The sequence below is a fragment of the Penaeus chinensis genome, chromosome 31 (assembly GCF_019202785.1).
Source record: "Penaeus chinensis breed Huanghai No. 1 chromosome 31, ASM1920278v2, whole genome shotgun sequence".
Lineage (NCBI taxonomy): Eukaryota > Metazoa > Arthropoda > Malacostraca > Decapoda > Penaeidae > Penaeus > Penaeus chinensis.
In genome coordinates this window covers 2717625-2727624 of record NC_061849.1, presented here as the reverse complement: position 1 = coordinate 2727624, position 10000 = coordinate 2717625, and the positions used below count along the sequence as shown (strand labels likewise).

General features: G+C 39.2%; 1 protein-coding gene across 8 annotated transcripts in view; it reads right to left on the bottom strand.

Annotated features, from left to right (window-relative positions):
* LOC125041708 (F-BAR domain only protein 2-like) overlaps positions 1-10000 on the bottom strand; it is a 78983-nt gene that overhangs the window by 22804 nt on the left and 46179 nt on the right. For all 8 annotated transcript variants that reach the window (XM_047636932.1, XM_047636931.1, XM_047636933.1 and 5 more), the window contains 3 exons: positions 9913-10000; positions 8878-9068; positions 3840-3973 (listed from right to left, as the gene is read on the bottom strand). The exon at positions 9913-10000 is cut by the window's right edge and continues 9 nt beyond it. In XM_047636932.1, the coding sequence (XP_047492888.1) occupies positions 3840-3973; positions 8878-9068; positions 9913-10000 (413 nt within the window). The remainder of the gene's footprint in view (positions 1-3839; positions 3974-8877; positions 9069-9912) is intronic.

The following is a 10000-nucleotide window of genomic DNA, read 5'->3' as shown; positions in this document are numbered from 1 at the left end:
TGGGCATAACTAAGAGTGTTTCTACTTCTTTAAAATAAAAATCCTGCCATTCCTCTCACACTCCCCATATGACTCACATCTGAGAAGCTGTGATAGGTACATGCATTTTTTTTTTTTTTTTTTTTTTTTATGTAATACTTAACTAAAGCAAAGAAATCATATTTCTTCAAAATCATTTGTTTTCTTCCCTTTACACTTTCTTAGGCAATTAAAAAAATAATAATAATAACAAGTTCTACCATCCCATTTAAATGTTATAAAAATAGCATGTTGCTCAATAAATGTACACACTCAATGTCACAAACAAGATATTCATTGTAATGAATGTCGAAAATTAATATAAACACCATGTTTTATTCCCCTGATGTGTTTACAACACCTACACCTACTATACAACCAAATGATATACCATATATATAACTGATGATTGCTCTCTAAGCCCAGTGATGACAGCTTTGACCCGAGCCAATATAAGCTAAGTGCCAGCAGCTGTGGGAAAGTCAGCAGCTGGAGTGAAAAATAAGAAGCATGGAAAACTGAGATTTTCAGACTGTTTACAATCTTGGCTGTGGCAAGTGTGGTTTTTCAGTAAAAGAGACTAAAAAGACTTTAAGACTATCTTTTGAAGACTGTACCTCAATGATTGCAGACAAATGAATGATCATTTAGTGCATAGATATTTGCCACTTGGATTCTTTGCTTTCTACAGGAATATATGATGCCACCAAGGTGTGAACGGATTAACAATGTGTCTTCAAACTCTGATTATACATAAGCTACAAAATTAAACAAGCGTGCTTGCTTATCTAAACAACATTAATTTCTTCAAATTTTCAAGGTACTAAAATACTTAGGCTTCAAATTTATACATTTTGTAAAACTATATATATATAAGAAAAAAAAAAAAAAAAAAAAAAAAAAAAAAAAATATATATATAAGAAAAAATACACATCACCCCAGCGACACACTGATATCTATGAAAAATGAGCCAATGCCAAGTGGCATCTAATGATGTTGAAGCCAAAGGATAGGAAGCATCTATTCCTGCCATGACTGTAAGGTGCATGAGTGCTTTGTGAATGAATCTATAATTCTGTGATGCTATCATTGGAATATTTGTCCCAGATCACATTTATATGTAATAAATAAATCATACATACTGCCCATAGATTCTAGATGATTGAATATAATTGCAGATTTTTTGTACATGTTGCTGCAAGAGGATATATAAAATTGGCATCTCCCACCCAAAAATTTATATCAGTATCACTTCCAGTGATGCTGCACAAATGCAGTTATATTTGCAATCTGAGCAAGGTTTTCTTCCTTCTGTATATATGTTGTTTTTATGAACATGTATTTGAAAAAAAAAATACATGTTTATTACACAAAGCTGATAAAGCAAAATGGTTAATATGTGAATTACAATACATTATAAATAACCTGGATAGCCTTGTTTTTCTCCTATAAAACAGTAACACTTCTCCTTTATTGGGTGCAAATCACATAATAAGCAAGTATGGAATATGTACTAGCATTATCACCTATTACGAAATTGATGAAATTGATCACATGATTAACAAGAGTATTACTATATAGTAACATTGTGTATTACAAATCAAGCCCAGTTTCCCTAACACAAAGGATATGGCAAAAAATATATGCATCCTTGCTCATGCACGAACCTGTGGGGGGCAGTGATTAATACTGAGTGGGCAGCTGCAGGTTTGGAATATAGGGGGTCCAGTCTTTTTTTTATAAATTCTTCATCATTGGGTTAAACATAATGACCATCTACAATATAAATTAATCTAATTTTCTTCAAGATGCACACAAAAGAAACAGTTTTTCTGTCAGTAAAGTTGGTGTGCAACAAGTATACGTATCATTTTGAACTCCTGGACTTAAAGCAACATTACACTAAAACACTTTGTAAATGGTTGCACTAACAACCGCAACAATGATAACTAAAGAAGCCACTGATTCCCAATTAAGCAGTGGCTATACTGCTTACTGATCAAAAGAATATCTTTCAGAAAAAACAATTCAAGCAACTTCCTAGTAACCATATTAGTATGCAATACATACTATTAAAACTGAGCAGAGCAACGCAACTTGGATGGCAATGTAACCCAGTTTATATTGATAGATATGATTGATTTACTGTCACCAAGCATTAATATTTGCCCATCACATATAACCTGCAATTAACATATTTATGCTTTATATTCCTGTAGTCTATCCGTCTGTCAATTTTGTTTTCTTGTTCATTTTTCTATATCCAAGAAGTATCTTCCACTAATATTCACAGAAACACAAGTTTTGTCATAACCTTCACTAGTGAAAATAAAAAAGTGAGGGAGTGAGTTGGTGCATTAGAGTGTTTGTGTCTGGACGAGTCTGAATATCTGTTCATACATATGAAAATGCATTAGGTACCTTTATTCTTAAACAAAATATTGCACCCAAATTTAATTCCCCTGTTCTGTATACAGATTCATTCATTCATTCATTTATTCATTTATTCATTCATCTCTCTCTCTCTCTCTCTCTCTCTCTCTCTCTCTCTCTCTCTCTCTCTCTCTCTCTCTCTCTCTCTCTCTCTCTCTCTCTCTCTCTCTCTCTCTCTCGTCCCTTCGTCCCTCCCTCCCTCCCTCCCTCCCTCCCTCCCTCCCTCCCTCCCTCCCTCCCTCCCTCCCTCCCTCCCTCCCTCCCTCCCTCCCTCCCTCCCTCCCTCCCTCCCTCCCTCCTTACACACACAAACACACACACACACTCTCTCTCTCTCTCTCTCTCTCTCTCTCTCTCTCTCTCTCTCTCTCTCTCTCTCTCTCTCTCTCTCTCTCTCTCTCTCTCTCTCTCTCTCTCTCCCTCTCCCTACACACACTCACTCTCTCTCTCTCTCTCTCTCTCTCTCTCTCTCTCTCTCTCTCTCTCTCTCTCTCTCTCTCTCTCTCTCTCTCTCTCTCTCTCTCTCTCTCTCTCCCTACACTCTCTCTCCCTACACTCTCTCTCCCTACACTCTCTCTCCCTACACTCTCTCTCCCTACACTCTCTCTCCCTACACTCTCTCTCCCTACACTCTCTCTCCCTACACTCTCTCTCCCTACACTCTCTCTCCCTACACTCTCTCTCCCTACACTCTCTCTCCCTACACTCTCTCTCCCTACACTCTCTCTCCCTACACTCTCTCTCCCTACACTCTCTCTCCCTACACTCTCTCTCCCTACACTCTCTCTCCTACACTCTCTCTCTCTCTCTCTCTCTCTCTCTCTCTCTCTCTCTCTCTCTCTCTCTCTCTCTCTCTCTCTCTCTCTCTCTCTCTCTCTCTCTCTCTCTCTCTCTCTTCTCTCCCTACACTCTCTCTCTCCCTACACTCTCTCTCTCCCTACACTCTCTCTCTCCCTACACACTCTCTCTCTCTACACACTCTCTCTCCCTACACACTCTCTCTCCCTACACACTCTCTCTCCCTACACACTCTCTCTCCCTACACACTCTCTCTCCCTACACACTCTCTCTCCCTACACACTCTCTCTCCCTACACTCTCTCTCTCTCTCTCTCCCTACACTCTCTCTCTCTCTCTCTCTCCCTACACTCTCTCTCTCTCTCTCTCTCCCTACACTCTCTCTCTCTCTCTCTCTCTCTCTCTCTCTCTCTCTCTCTCTCTCTCTCTCTCTCTCTCTCTCTCTCTCTCTCTCTCTCTCTCATATGATGTAGTGTAAATCGTCATATTCTCACTTTAAGCATATACTAATGTACAGAGGAGTTTGATAAAACTATGCACAATTGTGTGACAATTTCCCCAAACAAGGAAACCTTAAAATAAAATCTTACCGAGGCAAATGGCATAGGTGATAATGACATTCCTTCAATTGTAGCTCTTAGTTCATCTACACTGGCAGATATAGGGGTATTACCATTGCTAATTGGCTTGATCTCAACATGGATCTTTTTGTCTGACTCTCCATCTGCAATAAGAAAAAAAAAAAACTTATTAGTTTACTATTAGAAAACTGTAATCTATATATCAAAAGTTGATAAAACATTTAAAAATATCAAATAGAACCATTGGCAAATAAATTCAACCATTTCCCTTAAATGGGTGAGGGAAATGGGAATGAAAAAATGAAAAAAATTCATACAATAACTGTAATACTCTGATGAAAGAAATCAGACTGGAATATATATCCTATTGTCATGCCTATGATACATGTCAAAAGATACACTACCAATATTCTTGCAATTTCATTTACTTTACCTCATTTCAACTTTTATGTATCCCTCATTCAAAAGCCCTTTTGACACTTGTCATTTTTACGTATTGATTTCACAGTTTTACTTTGGTCCCTTCTGCATGTTGTGCTTTTTATGTTTATTTTAGGATTTTCATATTTAACCCAATGCCGACGGGTCAGAAAACAGCTCTGGAGCTGTTGTTCCGGGGAAAAAAGGCAAATGGCTGGTTCTCTCGCCAGGATAGGCGCTTAACTTGGCCTACCTGTCTCACCATCCCACCGAAGTTTTAGCGCGCTCAGGCGACTGGTTTGCGTATAACCGCAACCTCCGTATTTTCACTCTAAAAACATATGAAAGTTTGCAGACTTACTGAAGCCATATAATATGTCATATGAAGGATTTTATTCTCTCATACTGTAGTATATACTCCATTTAAGGAGTGTTTGACCAATGTGAGTGTGTAAAGTTAATAGTTTGTTTTGGCAAGAGCACAGAAAAGCAGTGGTAAGACGAACTTTTATTTCTTTCAAAAATTGAAAAATATACATATCTATATATGTACAAATATATAAATATATACAAATTAGTGTTTTTAGGCATGGAATGCCTGAAAACATGGCGTCTGACATAGGGAAATGTCACAGCTGGAACAAATGACTCTGGTCTCCTTCCTGCTTCTGTTGGTCCTCCAGCAGAACGCACATCTCCACCACCTCCGGAAAGGGGTGTCAACTGGCATGTGCGCCTGCTGGGGATCCTACTCAGGTTGGTTCTGAGGAGAGTTCCGCCAGAAGGAGCCAGGTCGGCCACTTGTAAATGCAAGAAAAAAGGACGTGATATCGTCATGGGACAGGTCAAGTGAGGTACACGCCGGAAATGATGTGAAAGTCACATAGCAAGACGTCACTGTCTCTCGTTCTCTCTCTCTCTCTTTCTCTTTCTCTTTCTTTCTCTCTCTCTCTCTCTCACTCTCACTCTCACTCTCACTCTCACACACACACACACACATACACATGCAAACACAATGGGAATGAGTGTCATGGCGGTCTCCCTCTCACACACGCACTCACATGTGTACACACGCGCACAAACATACACACACGTAAACAAGCACAGTGGAGACTACATTACAATTACTACATTACACACACACACAAAGATGCATGCACAGATTTCCCGACAAAAACAACTGAGAAACACACAAACACAGCAGACAAAAAAAATGTGCAATAAAAAAATGCACAACATTTTATACAATTCACACACGCACTTCCACATGTAAAATTACTGACTTACACATGCACACACACAGTTGTGCCCACATATTTCCACAGATACACACAAAAACACAAGCCAACAAACACAAACACCACGAAGAACACATATAGTTGCACAAACATAATTACCAATATAAAGACCTATATGCATACAAACTAGCTCAAAAACAGTCATTCATACAGCCATACAGCAATCACGCCCATTTGCATCCCCAGAAGGACAGGTTAGAAATGGAGCACGTGAACACACGTTCCCGTCCGGATGGGTCCACATGTATACACGTGACCCGTCGTGAAGGGGTTAATAATGTATCATCTGTGTATTGGTCATGCTTCTGGTAGGCATGTATCTTGGGGGACAGTTTGGCTTGTGAGGTTGTGTGGGTTCTAAGCCTTCAGCTTGGTCCCCTCACCCCCTTTTCCTTGGCCCCTAAGCCTAAAGTCTCCCACTTCACAGGTGGCCTCATTTTGGTTCCTCATTGATGTAACTTTACACTACATTTGTCTGGTACTGCCACTTAACCCACTAGCTGTGTGTGACACCAGGAAAATGGACCACTGCCAGGCGTCCCATATGTGTGATGTTGTTCCCGGCTGTCTCAACCATGAGACATAATATAAAGGACCTCCGTGACATCTGCTATCTATACATGGATAGTTTCAAGACTATTCCAGGCCTATTCTAAGATTATCATTTTTTTCATGCATAACCACTAGTTATGTCATGAGGTCATATAAATAAGATGTGAAGTCTTGAAGTGATATAAAGGATGGAGTATGAGTTATGAGATGAGAGAGAGAGACAGAAAATAATAATGAAAACGAAAAATAAAGGTGTGAATTGGGAAGGAGGAAGGAAAACAGAGATAGATAGATAGATAGATAGAGGTGTGTGTGTGTGTGTGTGTGTGTGTGTGTGTGTGTGTGTGTGTGTGTGTGTGTGTGTGTGTGTGTGTGTGTGTGTGTGTGTGTTTGTGTGTGTGTGCGTGAGTACCTGTGTGCATGTGCGCACATATATGTGTGCGCGTGTGTGTACACATGTACACGCACACACATATATACATATACTCACACAAAGGAAGTGATGCCATATCCACATATTAGTAAATGACATCACATATGAAGTGATGTCAGCACATGGGCAATGATGTGATTGGTCACATTATGTGACATGTGACCAAAGCTGGTTTGATCTCATTGGCTACTGTTGCTTTCGTGTTTCCCACCAGGTCAAAGCACAGGAATTTTCCCATATATAAAGAGGTGCTTGCACTCATTGAGCCTCTTTCCAGTGTGGTATGAAAAATGCAGCAGCAAAATGCTCCAGGGAGCAAGAGAATTGCATTGAGGTCATGACAATTCTACCAGTTGACGACTCCCCTCCATTTCACCCACTTGGAGGAAGGAGCTCCACTTCCAGACTTTTTCATGTGCTGCAGCCACATAAGACTAATGCATTTGGGATAGCCTGGCTGAATAGTGTGAGGAGGAAGGGCGATGTCAATTACCGCAGCAGCAAGACGGGCTTGCTTGCCTTGATGTGGAAGGAACGCAGCAACGTCACCATGCTGTTGACTGTCCATAACAAAGCAATGGATGGGGTATGAGCCATTGGTAGTCAAGGATTACAAATATCAGTATGAAAGGTGTCGATGTTGGTGATCAAATGGCCAGTTACTATCCAACAACTTGTCGCTCCAAGGTCTGGTACAGACTTTTTCCTCTACAACACTGTCAATGCCTAGGCCATCCATCGTGCCCTGGGATCAGAGGAATCCCAGAAGACCTTCCAAGTTGGCCTCGCCTCTGAGCTCTTGGGGCAGTTCAGGGAAGGGGCCAACTCATCGAGGAGCAGAGTTGCAGTGTGTCCAACCGCTGAAGTGAGGCCTGCTTAGGGTCATCAACACAGCAGAACTACTATTGTGCCAAGTACAATGTGGAATTATATACATATGATTGTTTCGAGGTGTGGCATGCCACCTTATAATGTGGCGCCCGGGAAAAAACTAACTCGTCTTTTTTCTAAAATCTGGTTTATCCTCATGTTGGCAAATATGTTACGGAGAGTAATGCACTTGGCATTATAAGAGAGTCTGGAGTCTATACTAAAACTTCCAACCATTGCTGAGATTGCATTTTAGCTTTACGAGCATCGAAAACATCATGTTTGGTTCTCAAAAACATAACCCAATATAATCCTAAGGCTATAAAATGGGGCGTAAAACCAGACACACGCGGGGGTCCATGCTGCTGCTACTTGCCACTATATTCATCACCCGGAAAGTAGGGTGTATGGCACTCCAAAACCCATTACAAATGGGTTAAAAAGTGGTATGCTTATGAATTCCCTCAGACCTTTACTGCAGGTATTGATTTATTGAAACATCCCCCATAAAGATGATTTTGCATATTTTCCTCATAAACCCCACTCTGATTACATAAGGTTAGTTAATATATAAGCAGAAAATATACATTCAACTGTAGGTAGGGAAGCCATACTCTACTAATCTTAGATGTATTATGAGTTGTGGGAAGACTTGCTAGAATCCAGATTTCTTCCTGAAATAATAGTTATAGATTCTTTCCTTGTGAAATTCGAGTTATAGAACATACTATATAAGGACTTCTAAATGTATAAAAGCCAGCCCAGTCAACCATAGCCCATAGTTATCAAAAAGAAATTCAATACAAAGGATGAATGAAAGACATACAAGGATGCAACTTTCAAATTCAAATATCTTTTCTCCTTTTTTCTTCTGAATCTAGGTCAAGCCAAAATTTTGGAGCTATTTCTTATTTAATAAGAAAAAGTCCAAGAAAAAGAAGAAATATAGCAATAAAAAGACACATTTCTTATTTCAAGAATTTGTGAATAAGAAAAAGGTCAAAATAAAATTATAAAAATCTCCGTTTTCAAAAGATTACAAAATCCAGCCTGAGTGTAGTTTAAAGTTTAAGCTAAGTCCAGTAGGTACATATTTCTTCATCTCAGGAATCTGAGTATTTTGTATATTTCTTTTTGCAATAACTTCATCCTCTCAAACCACAAAAGGGTCTGTTTTTCCTCCTTGAGAAATCTGTCCCCCCCCCCCCCCCAACTCAAATGCTCAATGATTAAAAACAGTCTCCGTCCTCTCAAGCATAAAAGGGTATTGTTTTTCCTGCTTATTGCTCAATTGCTTCTAAAGTATCCGGACACTGAGTATCAAGCAAGATAAGTCACCTGTATTACTAGTATATTTGCTTCCTTAAACAAGGAGGATTATCCAATATTTAACATTTCTTCTGGTCTTCACACCAAGTGTACACACAAATTATAATAATACATGTACTTTTTAAAGCCAAACTTCTAAACTTACCAGAGTCTGAGTCAGATGAAGAGTCAAAACTGGTCTCCTCAGCTGGGGTCTTAACTTCCTGGGGTCGCACAGAAAAGCCCTCTTCATCAACGCTTGTTGTTAATGCTCCAGTCATTTTGTCTGGTCCACTTTGTGTTGTGGAGGTGGATATCAATTCACTTGTTCTTGGCCCTGGATCATCATTCACCTCACTGTGGATAGAATTTATAAACAAACCATAACCACTGTTATTCATAATATGAATACGCTAAACAATAAAATCATTGTCAAAAGAATTAAGAAACATCGTATTCTTTTCCACCAATGGTATTTAAACCAATGCCCCCTGGGATGGCATGGAAGTACAAGTCATCTCCACTGTGAGTTTAGTTTATTAATCATCTTTACCCATAGAAGACTCAACAAGTACTCTGTCAAAAATGAGCCAATTACTAGTACTACCTCTAAAACCTGTTTACTCTTTTTCTTGATTTTCTGGGATATTTCCTTTTATCCTATATTGATGTTAGTAATGTCAATAACATTATAATAATCATGAGTACTATAATAACAACAACTTCAACACAGAGAGCATCAGGAAAAAAGAAATCAAGGAAAGGTGAAATCATGTAATCACAAGGTCTACTAATTAACTCCTTGGTGTGGAACCATCTATGTGTAGAGATATTTCATGAAACAACACTACAATGAACACTACATTTTTCTGGCAGCGATGAGTTAATTTGATACATTAACCTGTTGGATCTGATTGGCTCGCAGCCCACAGATGAACCAAAATCCAGGCATTTTGCCCACTTGAGTGGCAACTCTTCCGTGTGTGTGGCTTGTAGGTTCAACTCAAATGAACACTCATGTGCAGTAACAAGACACCTTGCCTCTCCTATGCAATCTTATTACCTTTTTTTTCATATAAGCATTTTTTTTGCTTTTTGGCTATTTTCCAATGTCTATGTGTAATTTGCTATGCTGTATCAAAAATCCATATTATCTCTCTAGGGAGTTTAAATGTAAATGGGTGGCTATCCCTTTACTTACTTGTCTGATTTTTCCTCTTTATTGCTGGATGAATCAGCATCTTTTTTCTTCTTGCTCTTTTTTTCTTTCTTCTTATCTCTTCTACTTC